Raw genomic sequence first — 13,443 nt, 5'->3', positions numbered from 1 at the left:
TCTTCTATTGAGCTGTTATTGTGAATGTCATTGACCTGGTTCAGATAGATTATTTATGGTGTTAGTGTGCAGTGAGTGGGCAGGCAGAGGCAGGTCTATTGGCCAAGGCCTACATTCACAGAAATATGCTTGGTACAAAATCTGTCTTTTATTCATAATCTCTTGTAGATGCTGGATAATACTGCGCTAACATTGCATGAATAGCTGCTTATCTCTATCAATCCCCTTTCAAGCCAATTGCAGCAATGCTTGTTCACCATGGAGCCATTAATAACTTCGAACTGTGTAATGTGAGTATATTGGACACCATTTTGCATTTGGGTAAAAAGGCAAGCCTTTTTTAAAGTGCACATAGCCCATAATATTGACCATCCAATTCAGACCCTGAACATAAGTACAATTTCAAGTTCTAATTGAGAGAGTCTACTTCAGTTATCGATACGGGACCCTCCCTCTGTAGAAACCTTCCCGACAGAGCAATAGGCCTAATTGATTGCATCATATTTATTGTAGGCCTACATGTGCTGATTTACATTATCAAGCTATCTGATCAGACGGAGCTTGAGTAAAAAGAGGGATAATTACCTGGGGTAAAGTTCACAGTTCGTGACGCGTCGCGCTGAGTAATACCTTGGCTCCATGCCATTATTCAAATAATGACGCGTCAAAGTTGCTTAAGCTTACTGGTCTACGTGGCATGCCATAAGTGTTTGGCAACTGGAGTTTATTATTCGGTGATATAGTGTAGTGATGACTGTGATCGATAATATACCCTCTCTTATCCTTCAAAGCACTGTGCGTAATAATGTGGCCAAATTGATCACTGTGCGCTAAAGCGCATGTGCCATGCTTTTTTTGTGTTTGTGTGTGTCCTGTCAGAGAGAGTCAGATACAGTGCCTCTCATTTCCTTGAAGCGCTCATTGGTGTGTCCCTATAAAGTGTCACAACCTTTGGTGGATTACCCCGGTTATGTGGAGCATCATTAGGTGTTGAAGTACCACTCACGCTCTCTCATCCTTGTCTTCGAGGTATCCACCTGCAGGAACAAGGTCCCACTGACTGGAACAGTTCAGGAACTTGTTGAATGCAAATATATCAGCATCCAAAGCAACTCGAAGAACAACTTTTTCAAACATGCCCTCTTTAATATTATCGGATCTTACACTTGCGCCTGCCTCTAAAATACATAGTATCCATGTGTCTAGAGAGCCCACCAACATGCTATTCTCTTCTTCTTCCACATTTCTAATGTTTTCATTGATGACGTCTCTGCTGGTGAAGGGACTGGAGGCTGCGACCACCGCAGGGACCACGCCTGGCTGCGCGTCTTGTGGCATTCCGCCGATGGAGAAGGATTCGGAGCAGAGGCTCCTGGTTGAGATCGCCAAGCAACAGATCTTGAACAAGCTGCACCTGAAAGAGAGACCGAACATCACCTCGACTGTGTCCCGCGCTGCGCTTATCACGGCTCTCCGCAAACTGCACGCGGGGCGAGTCAGACCGGACGGCACCATTGAACTTGAAATTAAGATCAATGATACAAAAGATCAGGGATATGAAATCGTGAGCTTCGCAGAAATGGGTAAGTTAAGTTATTTTGAACATTATAGTGTAGCCTACACTAGTGTCACTATTGTTTACTTTCTTATGGACTTTATTTGGTGTTTGGTTATTACCTCCAATGTAGACTACTGAGTGAATCGAATGCGCTTTTGGAAAAATTGAAATAAGCCATGTCAATTAAAATACTGAGCTCAGACATTTACATTGAAACCCTGACTTGAGAACTGGGGAATATCAAGGTAGGCCTACAGATGTCTAATCTTAACTTGATCACTATTTTGTTGGCAATAATTTTCCAGATGCGTCAGGAAATTCAAATGAACTTAGTGATTCAAACTGGTCTCAGAACATTTTGTATTATTCTGAACTTAAATTGAAGACCCTCAATTTAGTTTAATATGCTTCCTTTCTTATTGTATTTATTAATCAGATGGCCATCCTATCCATGCTAGATTACAGAGATGTAATTTATACATCGGCAGGAAAGGGTGCTCTCGAGCTGCTAGATGTTCTTTAATATTCCGCCATAAGATTTGCCACCACTGCTCAATAAAGGACACATCACTGCACACTATACTCCTCTGTAATCTCTGTATTAAATTTTTTATGTTATTTTTACCTTTATTTACCCAGGTAGGCCAGTTGAGAACAAGTTCTCATTTACAACTGCGACCTGGCCAAGATAAAGCATAGCAGTGTGACAAAAACAACAACACAGAGTTACACAAACAAATGTACAGTCAATAACACAAACGAAAAATATAAAGATCTATGTACAGTGTGTGCAAATATAGAAGTGTAGGGAGGTAGGCAATAAATAGGCCATAGAGGCGAAAATAATTACAATTTAGCATTAATACTGGAGTGATACATATGCAGATGACGATGTGCAAGTAGAGATACTGGGGTGCAAAAGAGCAAGAGGGTAAGTAATAACATGGGGATGAGGTAGTCGGGTGTGCTATTTACAGATTGGCTGTGTACAGGTGCAGTGATCGGTAAGCTGCTCTGACAGCTGATGCTTAAAGTTAGAGAGGGAGATATAAGACTCCAGCTTCAGAGATTTTTGCAATTCGTTCCAGTCATTGGCAGCAGAGAACTGTAAGGAAAGGCAGCCAAAGGAAGTGTTGGCTTTGGGGATGACCAGTGCAATATACCTGCTGGAGCGTGTGCTATCAGTGGGTGTTGCTATGGTGACCAGTGAGCTGAGATAAGGCAGGGCTTTACCTAGCAAAGACTTATAGATGACCTGGAGCCAGTGTGTCACGGGTGTCGTAGGGTAAAGACCAAGACGCAGCGGGAAAATATATACTAATCTTTTTATTTGGTGAAGAAGGGAAACACAATAAACGTATACAAAACACAAACGAACTGGACAGTCTTGTCAGGCACACAGCTAAACAAGCACAATCTCCCACAAAAAAACCATGAAAACAAACTCCTAATTATAGGACCCTCAGAGGCAACAATAACCAGCTGCCTCCAATTGAAGGTCCAACCCCAATTAACTACACATAGAAATACAAAAGACTTGATAGAACATAGACTAACAAACCCCGGACTAATAAATCAAATACCCCCTCTACCTAAACACACACAAAAAACACACCCAGAACCACAAATCAAACACCCCCTGCCACGTCCTGACCAAACTACAATAACAAATAGCCCCTATACTGGTCAGGACGTGACAGTACCCCCCCCCCCCCAAAGGTGCAGACCCCGGATGCACCTCACACAAATAACCAAAAAGAACCCCCAAAAAATACATCTCAAATCTAAAGGGAGGGAAGGGAGGGTGGCTGCCATCACCGACGGCTCCTGTGCTACACCCCCCCTCCCCAAACCTCCTACAGTGGAGGTGGCTTAGGCTCAGGCCTTAATCCCCTACCGGACCAAACCACCCCCACTGCATACCTCTGCCTGAGGCCAGTCACTGAAGACCCTAGACTGGGCTCTGAGAGCTCTGGACTGTAGGGAGACTCTAGGAGCTCTGGACTGTAGGCCGTCTCACTCGGTGCCGGACAGTAGGCCGTCTCACTCGGTGCCGGACAGTAGGCCGTCTCACTCGGTGCCGGACAGTAGGCCGTCTCACTCGGTGCCGGACAGTAGGCCGTCTCACTCGGTGCCGGACTAGACACTGTTGCCGGACACTCTGGACGAGGTACTGTTGCCAGACACTCTGGACGAGGTACTGTTGCCGGGCACTCTGGACGAGGTACTGTTGCCGGGCACTCTGGACGAGGTACTGTTGCCGGGCACTCTGGACGAGGTACTGTTGCCGGGCACTCTGGACGAGGTACTGTTGCCGGGCACTCTGGACGAGGTACTGTTGCCGGGCACTCTGGACGAGGTACTGTTGCCGGGCACTCTGGACGAGGTACTGTTGCCGGGCACTCTGGACGAGGTACTGTTGCCGGGCACTCTGGACTAGGACTGGGCTGACACACTGGAAGCCTAATGCGTGGGGCTGGTAGTGGAGGTACCAGACTGGGGACATGCACCTCAGGGCTAGTGCGGGGAGCAGGAACAGGACGAGTTGGACTGGGCTGACGCACTGGAAGCCTGGTGCGTGGTGCTGATTTAGGAGACGCCAGACTACACACCTCAGGGTCAGCATGAGAAGCAGGAACTGGATACACCAGGACATGGGTAAGCACTGGAGGTCTGGAGCACTCCTCTTGCACAACCCGTCCTGGCTGGATGGAAATAGCAGCCCTGCACAAGCGGAGTGCTGGTACAGGGCGAACTGGGCTGTGCAGAGGCCTGATGGTTGCCGTGCTTAGAGCAGGCGTAGGGTAGCCTGGGCCTAGGAGGCGCACTGGTGGCCAGATGCGCTGTGCAGGCATCCTCCTTCCAGGCTGGATGCCTACTCTAGCACGGCACTTGCGAGGGGCTGGGATCGCTCGCAGCGGACTGTGCGTGCGCATGGGCAAGATCGTGCACACTTCCGCATACTCCGTCACTCTCCTCTCCAGTTGCTTCCCATAATAAGCACGGGGAGTTGGCTTGCGGCTCAATCCTGTCCCCGCCAAACTACCCATACCAACGCCGCTCCGCCTTGGCTGCCTCTATCTCCTCCGGTGGGCGACGATATTCCCCAGCCTGGTGCCATGGTCCAGCCCCATCCAGAATTTCCTCCCATGTCCATGATTTTACTGGGCATTGTTGCTGCTCCCTTCTCCGCTGCTTGGTCCGTGGTTGGTGGGAGATTCTGTCACGGGTGTCGTAGGGTAAAGACCAAGACGCAGAGGGAAAATATATACTCATCTTCTTTTTATTTGGTGAAGAAGGGAAACACAATAAATGTATACAAAACACAAACGAACTGGACAGTCTTGTCAGGCATACAGCTAAACAAGCACAATCTCCCACAAAAAAACCCATGAAAACAAACTCCTAATTATAGGACCCTCAATCAGAGGCAACAATAACCAGCTGCCTCCAATTGAAGGTCCAACCCCAATTAACTACACATAGAAATACAAAAGACTAGATAGAACATAGAAAATATACTAACATAGAACATAGACTAACAAACCCCGGACTAATAAATCAAATACCCCCTCTACCTAAACACATACACAAAACACACCCTGAACCACATAAATCAAACACCCCCTGCCACGTCCTGACCAACCTACAATAACAAATAGCCCCTATACTGGTCAGGACGTGACTCAGTGGGCTTGGCGACGGATATGTAGTGAGGGCCAGCCAACGAGAGCATACAGGTCACAGTGGTGGGTAGTATATGTGGCTTTGGTGATAAAACGGACAGCACTGTGATAGACTACATCCAGTTTGCTGAGTAGTGTGTTGGAGGATATTTTGTAAATTACATCGCCGAAGTCAAGGATTGGTAGGATAGTCAGTTTTACGAGGGTATGTTTGGCAGCATTAACGAAGGAGGCTTTTTTGTGAAATAGGAAGCGATTCTAGATTTAACTTCGGATTGGAGATGCTTAATGTGAGTCTGGAAGGAGAGTTTACAGTCTAGCCAGACATCTAAGTATTTGTAGTTGTCCACATATTCTAGGTCAGAACCGTCCAGAGTAGTGATGCTAGTCGGGCGGGCGGGTGCGGGCAGCGATCGGTTGAAAGGCATGCATTTAGTTTTACTAGCATTTAAAAGCAGTTGGAGGCCACGGAAGGAGTGTTGTGTGGCAGTGAAGCTCGTTTGGAGGTTTGTTATCACAGTGTCCAAAGAAGGGCCAGATGTATACAGAATGGCGTTGTCTGCGTAGATGTGGATCAGAGAATCACCAGCAGCAAGAGCGACATATTGATATAAACAGAGAAAAGAGTCGGCCTGAGAATTGAGCCCTGTGGGCACCCCCATAGAGACTGCCAGACTTCCGGACAACAGGCCCTCCGATTTGACACACTGAACTCTATCAGAGAAGTAATTGGTGAACCAGGCGAGGCAGTCATTTGAGAAGCCAAGGCTATTGAGTCTGCCGATAGGAATGCGGTAATTGACAGAGTCGAAAGCCTTGGCCAGGTCAATGAAGACGGCTGCACAGTACTGTCTTTTATCGATGGCGGTTATGATATCGTTTAGGACCTTGAGCGTGGCTGATGTTCACCCATGACCAGCTCGGAAACCAGATTGCATAGTGGAGAAGGTACAGTGGAATTCGAAACGGTCGATGATCTGTTGATTAACTTGGCTTTCAAAGATTTAGAAAGGCAAGCAGGATGGATATAGGTCTATAACAGTTTGGGTCTAAGGTGTCTCCCCCTTTGAAAAGGGGATGACCGCAGCAGCTTCCCAATCTTTAGGGATCTCAGACGATACAAAAGAGAGGTGTAATAGGGTTTGCAACAATTTCGGCGGATCATTTTAGAAAGAGAGGGTCCAGATTGTCTAGCCCAGCTGATTTGTAGGGATCCAGATTTTGCCGCTCTTGCTGCTGAGGTGTTGGCCGGGGTAGGGGTCGCCAGGTGGAAAGCATGGAAAAAATGCTTATTAAAATTATTACATTTTTGTAGATTGTTGGTGGTGACATTGTTTCCTATCCTCATGGCAGTGGGAAGCTGGGAGGAGGTGCACTTATTCTCCATGGACTTTACAGTGTCCCAAAACTTTTTGGAATTAGTGCTACTGGAAGCAAATTTCTGTTTGAAAAAGCTAGCCTTAGCTTTTCTAACTGACTGAGTATATTGATTCTTGACTTCCCTGAAGAGTTGCATATCGCGGGGGCTATTCGATGCTAATGCAGAACACCACAGGATGTTTTTGTGCTGGTCAAGGGCAGTCAAGTCTAGGGTGAACCAAGGGTTATATCTGCTCTTAGTTCTACATTTTTTGAACGGGGCATGCTTATTTAAGATGGAGAGGAAAGCACTTTTGAAGAGCAACCAGGCATCCTCTACTGATGGGATGAGGTTAATATCCTTCCAGGATACCTGGGCCAGGTTGGTTAGAAATCCCTGCCCGCTGAAGTGTTTTAGGGAGCATTTGACAGTGATGAGGGGTGGTCGTTTGACCGCGGACCCATTATGCATGCAGTCAATGAGGCAGTGATCACTGAGATCCTTGTTGAAGTCAGCAGATGTGTATTTAGAGGGCAAGTTGGTCAGGATGATATTTAAGAGGGTGCCCATGGTTATGGATTTAGGGTTGTACCTGGTAGGTTCCTTGATAATTTGTGTGAGATTGAGGGCACCTAGCTTAGATTGTAGGACGGCCGGGGTGTTATGCAAGTCCCAGTTTAGGTCACCTAACAGTACAAATTCTGAAGATAGATGGGGGGCGATCAATTCACATACAGTGTCCAGGGCACAGCTGGGGGCTGACGGGGGTCTATAACAAGCGGCACTGGTGAGAGACTTGTTTCTGGAAAGGTGGATTTTTAAAAGAAGAAGCTCGAATTGTTTGGGCACAGACCTGGATAGTATGACAGAACTCTGCAGGCTATCTCTGCAGTAGATTCCTACTCCGCCCACTTTGGCAGTTCTATCTTGTCGGAAAATGTTATAGTTAGGGAGTAATTCTGGAGCTCTGTCAGAGTGACCATCGGTTTCTTGTTCACCTCCTTGACCAAAGCCCTTCTCCACCGATTGCTTAATTTGGCCGTGCGGCCAGTTCTAGATGGTTCCAAACTTCTTCTATTTAAGAATGGAGGCCACTGTGTTCTTGGGGAACTTCAATGCTGCAGACATTTTTTGGTACGCTTCTCCAGATCTGTGCCTCGACACAATCCTGTCGTCTCAGAGCTCTACGGACAATTCCTTCAGTCTCATAGCTTGATTTTTGCTCTTACATGCACTGTCAACTGTGGGACCTTAAATAGACAGGTGTCTGCCTTTTCAGATCATGTCCAATCAATTGAATTTACCCCAGGTGGACTCCAATAAAGTTGTAGAAACATCTCAAGGATGATCAATGGAAACAGGATGCACCTGAGCTCAATTTCTACATTTCTAAAAAACAGTTTTTGCTTTGACATTATGGGCTATTGTGTGTAGATTGAGGATTTGTATTTATTTAATCAATTTTAGAATAAGGCTGTAACGTAAAAAAATGAAAAAAGGCAAGGGGTCTGAATACTTTGCACTGTATATGGTAGTCGATACATTGGAATAATTTTACGATTTCAATAGCATTAATGAAAATATATTTCACCATATAATTTCATTTATATTTATTCATTTATTCATACTAAAAAGATTTTAACCAAGTGTGATGTTTAATTGTTACAAATGTTACAACAGTCAAACAATCAATACCGAAATTTCACTTTGAATCATGTTACTAATATGCAAATCAAACACATTTCACCATGGAATAAAATTTAAGTTAAAAGTATATTTTTTTGTGCATTTTAGCTAACACTAAATGTAACCCTAATCCTCCTAACCTGCTACATAAAGTACATTTTTGACAAAAGCTGTATCCCTTCTAGACAAAACTGGATTTACCCTCCTACTTCCGAACCTGTCCTTTCCACTTTGAAGGGTATTTTCTTTTCTTGCCTGGCCCATTTTCCTCCCTCTCGGTTGTGCCGCTACAAGCTGTAAATAAAAATCCCCTCCCCCCCCCCCCCCAAAAAAAACGGATTTAACGCTGACCCATTGATCTAGTTTACATTAGCTAGCTACATGGTTGACACTGCAGCTAGCTATCTTAGCCAGTTTGGCAACCTAATGTGATAGCTAGTTAGCTATTGCCACACACATCCGATTAATCTGTTCACTCTTTATGCCAATGACAAGTTGGCTAGTTGGCCAACAAACAGATCATATGGGGAGCTAAAAACAGGAGATTAAACTTTGTCAGATTGTGGATTAGCCAAAACGAGTTAACTAGTCCACGAAACACAATTTCAACAGCAGAAATATATCTTATAAATATTTATCTTACTCCAGAAATCTATAATATTACAAAGGCTGAAGGTAATTAAAGTGTAACTTTCTTTTGATCGCGTCTGGCTAAGAACCCAAGAACAAAAATATCCTGGATATAAAACTTGGTTTGACGGACAACTTTGAGAGCCAATGGACTGAAGAGTTTTGATGACGAGCACTTTTGAATACATTTCATTGGTCAAGGGGTTGTGAAGCGTTCATACAGATGTAAAGGGGAACCAATAGTATCGATTAATGTGTAAAAAAAAAAAACATCTGACTATGTAACTGAAGTTATTTGGTATAATGTAACAGAGTAAAAAGTAAGTTGCTTCATTCAGAAATTACTTGAGTAAAAGTACAGCCTTCAGAGAGTAACTAGTAAAGTACTAGTTCCTTAAATTTAAAGGGCAGTAGTGGGCCAGATTTGAAGCCATGCCTACTCTGGCATATGTGTGCCATTGTCAGTGTCTGTACCCGCTGGACCTGAGATAACCATGAATTTATTTCGCTTATTGCTTGCCTTCAATATATAATAAAATAATTTATCTAAAAAAAACGATTTTCCCTAATGAAAAATACATCTTCCCCCTACAAACATTGCCAATTTATTATATTCCACATAAGAATTCACATGAGACCTGCTGTAGCCTGCACGTAGCCTACATAGGCTACTTGAACTGACACCCAGTGAACCTGTGGTCAAAGTTATTGTATAGGCTCCAAACATTGCTTCCAGCTGCCCCCTGGTGGCAATTCTAAATATTACATGTCCATTAAAATCCTCCAGGATTATTTTCCTCCTGCAATTAAATATTAAGATCCGACATCTGTACCTCAAGCTTTAGCTCACTTCATTCTATTTGACCTCATTCCAATTGAAACGATTAATGATTTGATTTCAATTTTGAACCTGGATGAAGTAACATAGTTAAGGTAAATCCAGGACACTTCAATTAGTGTGATATATTACGTATTTTGAGATTGTATCTTTGCTTAAATAAATAACATGCTGTGACTTGTGAACTTATATGAAAAATATTGGCATCACTTAGAACTACCCTGAAAGACTGGTATGGGGTTACTGCAGGGCTGTCAAACTCATTCCATGGAGGGCCTAGTGTCTGCAGGTTTTTGTTTTTTCCTTTCAATTAAGCCCTAGACAACCAGGTGTGAGGAGTTCCTTACTAATTAGTGACCTTAATTCATCAATCAAGTACAAGGGAGGAGCGAAAACCCCAGACACTCAGCCCTCAATGGAATGAGTTTGACACGTGGTTTACAGTAAATTATATATACACCTACGGGTATATTGTTTATTGTAATGAAATGACAAACCAATCCTCACACTCTGTATCTTCTCTCTGTGATCTAGATGAGATGGACACTACTGGTGCTCAGCCACACCTCACCTTCCAGTTCCTGCAGGAGCAAGGCCACAGCATTCAGGTGCTCCAGTCAGCCCTGTGGCTGTACGTCCGCTCTTCTGACGCCCCTAACTCGGGGCCCCGCCCCACCATCACAGCCCACATCTACCTCTCCGGGCCTGGGGAAAGCTTCTCCAACCGCACCCTCCTCCTAGAGAAGATCCTGGATGTGCAGAAGAGCAACTGGTACACCTTCCCCATTACACACACCCTGCAAGCGTTCATGGACGGGGGCCAGCGGCTGCTACAGCTGGAAGTCACCTGCGCAGAGACTGGGTTAGACGGGGAGAATGGCGTTAGCCAGAACCTATGTGAGCTGGATAAGACCATGGACATGGCCCACCAGCCGTTCATGGTGGCCCAGGTGCGGCTCCGCGAGGACCCCAAACACATCCTCCAGAAGAGGTCCCTGCAGTGCGGAGATGATGTTACGGTCTGCTGCAAGAAGGACTTCTACGTCAAGTTCAAGGATATCCAGTGGCAGGACTGGATCATAGCTCCAGAAGGGTACCACATGAATTACTGTATGGGCCAGTGTCCCCAGGCCCTGGCTGGGTCTCCAGGCATCGCGTCTTCCTTCCACGCTACAGTCTTCAGCCAGCTCAAAGCCAACGGCATCAACACAGCAGTGTCTTCCTGCTGTGTGCCCATCCAGCGCAGGCCTCTGTCTATGGTCTACTTCAACTCACAGCACAGCATCGTCAAGACCGACGTCCCTGACATGATCGTAGAGTCCTGCGGCTGTACGTAAAGAAAGAGAAGAAAGAGAAAGACAAGACATTCAGCTAGTTATGCTTTTAGTCTGAGAAGACTAGATTGAACGTGTCACACATGCACAGACAGATGCAAACACATACATACATACTTCACGATCATGCAGTATAGAATTTAAGATATTCCGTCTTCATCAATTCGATAGAGGGTTTTTGAATGCCAATAGTAGTACTGAGTGCTCAAAGGGTTTGTTTAGTCAATTGGTCATACACAGATAGCACACGACAGAAAGAGGAGAGAGATTCATATATCGCCTTTATTCCTTTTTGAAAATTTACTGTAAAACTACGAGCTGTTATTATTGTATTTCCTTTTATACTTTGTGTTTTGTATTACTGGTGAGCGTGAGGTGAGCTAAGAAAGACACAGTAAGATTTATGCAGTCAGTGCCTGGACCTAAGGGAAATGGAGCAGAGCTTACTCTTTTACTTTGTTTCTTCCACACATATCCCACATACATATCCGACTGAGAATGCCCATCATAATACAGTGCCATTGTACGCACTAGTGTAAAAAAAAAAAAAAAAAAAAAAAACTAATTTTAAAGTTGCCTTCTAGTCCATTACGAGTATAGTTACATACCTTGCAGAGCATTTGGACTTCCCCACTGTTTTGTAATTTAGAAGGCAAATTGGGTGTTCTGATTCTGAATTCTAAACTTTCTTGAGATCCATAGAGGAGCTACGTTCTAGAGACTCATGCAATTGCACTCATGCAATTCTGATGATTTATACAACACAAGACAGCAGTAAAAGCTTTAAAATAATCGGAATAGATCTCACTCCTGGGGAGCCACCCAGACAGGAGCAGATATCTGATGTGGATAGGTTAAAAATTGTTTCATCAGCATCTGCACTGTATTATTTGCTCAGATAATCAGTTAGGCAACAGCCTGGCTTTGACGGCATGAACTCAAGGTTATTACTCAGCTGTACAAGCAAACATTTAGCTATTGCCACAGTGTCAGCGAACGTGAAGGTCCATGAAACACATAGGTCAGCAAGCATGTGCATGCTCCAAGGAACATTGGAGTTTGCATTTTCCAAAATCTAAAGTTTAGGGCTGATGCACATTAGATTAATCCATTCAAGCAAATAAAGTATCTGTCTATCTTTGTTTTCGTGCTATAATGTTTACACTAAATGGGTATAATGTGTGTGTATGATAAGTTTAAAGCTGAAACCTCTTTGCTGCTTTCTTAATGGTGTTCATCTGTGTGTGGTTGACAGTAACAGTGTATACTGTACTGTAGACTTTCCTACCCTACCCTGGACTATGGCGCAAAAGTCCCCATATTGCATTGCAGTATGATATGCTAGCATGACCCTCAGGATCCTATAGCAAACACTTCCTGGCTCTTAGAACATTAGAATGATAGAACATTATATTGTTTTTCTGCAAGCACTTCCTGTCCTCCTGTCCTAGAGCTTAATGTATGTCACATTGAGGAGCCATCCTTCCATAGGGAACATGTACTGCAGTCTGGAATGTACCATGATGATAACTAATACCGTTGATTGTGAGACCAAAAAGTGAATGTTTTTCCAAACAGAAAGCCTCACATAACTTTCATGATTGGCAATGATTTCTTCATGAGCACTTTATCGGCTTACTGTATATTTATGAGATTCTGCAACGGGTTGTTCTCTACTGCCTTTTCCTATTTTTGGCACTCAGTCACTGCATGTTAAAAACAATGATAATGGCAAAAATATTGTTATCAGGTTATTTTCGTAAGCCCTTGCTTTATGTACAGTGTGTGGCCCTTGATATAACTTCATATTGTATCTGTGATAAACAGAATTTCTCTATACTGTAACTGGATAATGACACCAGCATTTTGATTGAATATCAATTCCAGTAGATTCTATTGTCATTTTATATTACATGATATTTTGAATAATTTGTATTAATAAATGTTCTTTTTTTATATGTCTTATTGTACTGTATTCCGTAATTCTATTGAAAATGTATTTTAAACAAAACAAATAAATATTTTTGACTTGACACTGATGACGTTATTGATTTCTCAAGGAGTTGCACTTCCTGTTTTACCAGAAAGAAAATGCTTACAAAGAACAACACAACCCTGCAACTTAAAGGGGAAATTCTAAAATATTTACATGTGGACTTATTTTCACTCTTTCTGTCCTTGTAGTTTTTTGGGTATTTTGTTTTGTTACATAGAAAATTGGTTGTCCACATTTTGCTGAGTCATCACTTGCCTTTTTGACTACAATGCGTTATGAAAATGTTTAAAGCATGTTACAAAAAACAAACTCTAAACTCATATTACATCAGAATCCCATTCTGAATGATTTCTCT

At 43.7% G+C, this 13,443-nt stretch overlaps 1 protein-coding gene across 1 annotated transcript; it reads left to right on the top strand.

The window, feature by feature from the left end:
* The first annotated feature begins 744 nt into the window (after positions 1-744).
* On the top strand, positions 745-13,125 carry LOC106582672 (inhibin beta B chain). The gene is made up of 2 exons (XM_014165966.2): positions 745-1,583; positions 10,293-13,125. The coding sequence occupies exons 1-2, from the start codon at positions 1,136-1,138 to the stop codon at positions 11,093-11,095; spliced, it is 1,251 nt and encodes a 416-aa protein (XP_014021441.1). The 5' UTR covers positions 745-1,135; the 3' UTR covers positions 11,096-13,125.
* The last annotated feature ends 318 nt before the right edge of the window (positions 13,126-13,443 follow it).

This window comes from Salmo salar, chromosome ssa22 (genome assembly GCF_905237065.1).
Source record: "Salmo salar chromosome ssa22, Ssal_v3.1, whole genome shotgun sequence".
NCBI classification, from domain to species: Eukaryota; Metazoa; Chordata; class Actinopteri; order Salmoniformes; family Salmonidae; genus Salmo; species Salmo salar.
The sequence above is the reverse complement of the archived record's forward strand: the minus strand, read 5'-3'. Positions and strand labels throughout refer to the sequence as shown.